The sequence below is a fragment of the Myotis lucifugus genome, unplaced genomic scaffold, assembly GCF_000147115.1.
Source record: "Myotis lucifugus unplaced genomic scaffold, Myoluc2.0 scaffold_585, whole genome shotgun sequence".
NCBI classification, from domain to species: domain Eukaryota; kingdom Metazoa; phylum Chordata; class Mammalia; order Chiroptera; family Vespertilionidae; genus Myotis; species Myotis lucifugus.
This window is the reverse complement of record NW_005871633.1, coordinates 455,972-458,381: the sequence shown is the minus strand read 5'-3', so window position 1 is coordinate 458,381 and position 2,410 is coordinate 455,972. Positions and strand designations below refer to the sequence as shown.

The 2,410-nt window shown below is 57.4% G+C and overlaps 1 protein-coding gene across 1 annotated transcript; it reads right to left on the bottom strand.

Annotated features, from left to right (window-relative positions):
• Positions 1–434: 434 nt before the first annotated feature.
• PSORS1C2 (psoriasis susceptibility 1 candidate 2) lies at positions 435–2,404 on the bottom strand. The gene is made up of 2 exons (XM_014446938.1): positions 1,752–2,404; positions 435–1,154 (listed from the first exon to the last, which is right to left on the bottom strand). The coding sequence occupies exons 1-2, from the start codon at positions 1,804–1,806 to the stop codon at positions 799–801; spliced, it is 411 nt and encodes a 136-aa protein (XP_014302424.1). The 5' UTR covers positions 1,807–2,404; the 3' UTR covers positions 435–798.
• Positions 2,405–2,410: the final 6 nt, after the last annotated feature.

The window sequence follows — 2,410 nt, the reverse complement described above, 5'->3', positions numbered from 1 at the left end:
GATACGTGTATAAATTGAAGTGTATGTCCTGTGACCATGAGACTCTAAGTGTTAAAGTTATTCTGCAGTGAGCTTATAATTACAATTATAACAAGACACAATTGATAGGAACTACAAATATTGTGATGAACAATATTGATTGGTCTTCCTGTACATGGCCCTGGGAACGTCCGTGTCTCGGCAGGGGTCTGCAAAAACTATGAGCTAGTGAAGAGAGGCTTAGCTTGGCTTCCGTTCTCCAAAACCAGGGTCCCCGGATGCGGATGCGGCATGGGTCTGAACCCCTTCGTCCATTACACTTCCAGCCGCCTGTGGCTGAGTCCCACGTCCTGGAGCACATGGCAAGCCAGGAGCTGAAGTTACTTCCAATGTCTGTGGGGTGTGGCTGTGAGGATGGACCTCATCATTGGGAAAGAATCAACCTCAATTCAAAATTAAGAAAACATGCTTTTTATTTCCATTTCACAGAAGCACCATCATTGCCTCCTGACAGTTCCTAGTTTAAGCCACCAGGTGGCAGCAGAGAGCACAGAGCGGTGAGGGGACCCAGGAAAGGGGCGTTGGGGGAGGGGGGGCCCAAGTAGAAGAGAGGACTAGACTGAGGTAGGGATATATGCTTATGCTGTTAGAGAAAAAAGAGGGGGGATGTGGGCGCTAAATATGGCTCAGGAGGGGATAGGAAATGCTGAGAGCGCACCTTCATGACTGAGAATGCAATTGAGGGAGTGAGGAAGGAAGGGTTAGGCTAATTCAGGGGAAGCAGTAGAGAGGGGCTCGGGCGGCCTCTGGGAGGTCTGTCTATCTGTACTCTTCCCGGGGCAGGTCATGGTCTGGCTCCTCCTGAGGCCAGCGGTCCGTCTCAGGGGCAGGCGGCCAGGGGTTTTCTGGAGGCTGGGGTCCTGCTGGCCAGGGGTCGTCAGGCCGGGGAGGTTTAGGGGGATCGGTTCTAGGAGGCTTAGGCGGCCAGACTCCAGATTCAGGCGGGTCTCTCAAGGGACGACTGGGGCCTGGAGGTGGAGGGTCCTCAAAGAGAGGGGGTGCCCCTGGCCAGGGGTCACCGGGGATGGGGGCACCCTGAGGAAATGTTGGGGAGCCCTCCTCCTGTCCAGCCCCTGCCGGTGGGGGAGGGGGGTGGTCTCCACTGCCTGAGATGCCTATAGAGGAGGAAGGAGAAAGGTAAGAAGTGATGCTGGCCAGAGACCCAGCCAGCTGCAGGCCCGGGGGACACAGCCTGCCTGGGATGGACCACAGCCTGAGCGGACCCCAGACCTCAGAAATAACTCCCCACACATTTACAAAACACCGAAGTGATCTTAAAATGACATGAAAACCCTGTCCCAAGCCATTAACTTGACCTTTACACTGAGAGGACCCCCCCACCCCCAATAAGCTCGATCCAGCCCTGATTGGGTCATCCCACTGGCATGGCCCCGGTGCTGGTCTGCAGCCCCCAAATGGTCTACACGTTGGCCCCAAGTGGCACCCCGTGACCTCCACCCTCCTTCACATAGACCTCAGCTCCGCACACCTGAATTCTGACCTAAATGGCCACATGGAGCTACCTCCCAACCAGCAAGACATGCGCTCTGAGCTACACGCACCTCTCCCATCCCTTTAACTCTGCCCCTCAAGCGAATTCCCAGAACCTCATCCCTATGCATCCAGTTCACCCCTCCTTCTTAGTGGCTGCCTTCTTCGCACCTTGACCATCCCCCTCACCCCAAATGCACCCGCCTCTATTCCCAGCGCACCTCCCGGGTACAGGCAAAGCAGCAGGATCCCCAGCAGCTTCCAGTCGAGCATCATGGCTGTCTCCTGGCCCCCAATGTCAGGGGTGGGCTGAGCCTGGGTGCCTGGGAACCCCAACAGGCTTTATAGGGGAGGAGGCCCATCTCTGGGAGGGCCAGCCCAGTGACACAGGAGTCCCATCAGAGCCTAACCAGTCAAACATGCTTGGAAGGCCATGCTGACGTGTAACCCGGAGGCTGGCGTCCCTCCTTTTTTTCTCCTACTGTCATCTCTAATCACAGGGACTTCCGCCTCTTTCCTCGAAGCCACTGGAAGCCAAGGAATGGGAGCAAGCCGGCTGGGGCCGGGTAATTACAGGGCTGAGGGCAGGGCCGGGGAGGGGTGGTTCCTCTGAATGCCTGGGATGCACCCAGGAGGGTGTCAGTAGTGTCAGAGCCTCCGCCCTCCACTGTTTGAGCTCTCCCCCTGGGGCTCAGGCCTCCCCTGGAAGGTCCACTCCCTCAGGACCAAGCAGCTGCTCCAGGGCACAGGGGCCTCCAGGAATTCCCTCCAGGAGCCGCGGGCGGGCGGGCCAGGAAGGTGAGGACTTCCTGATTCCTTCTCTCCACCTCAGCGCTGTTCCAGCCGTCACGCCAGAGGCTCTCAGCTCAGTCATCCCAGC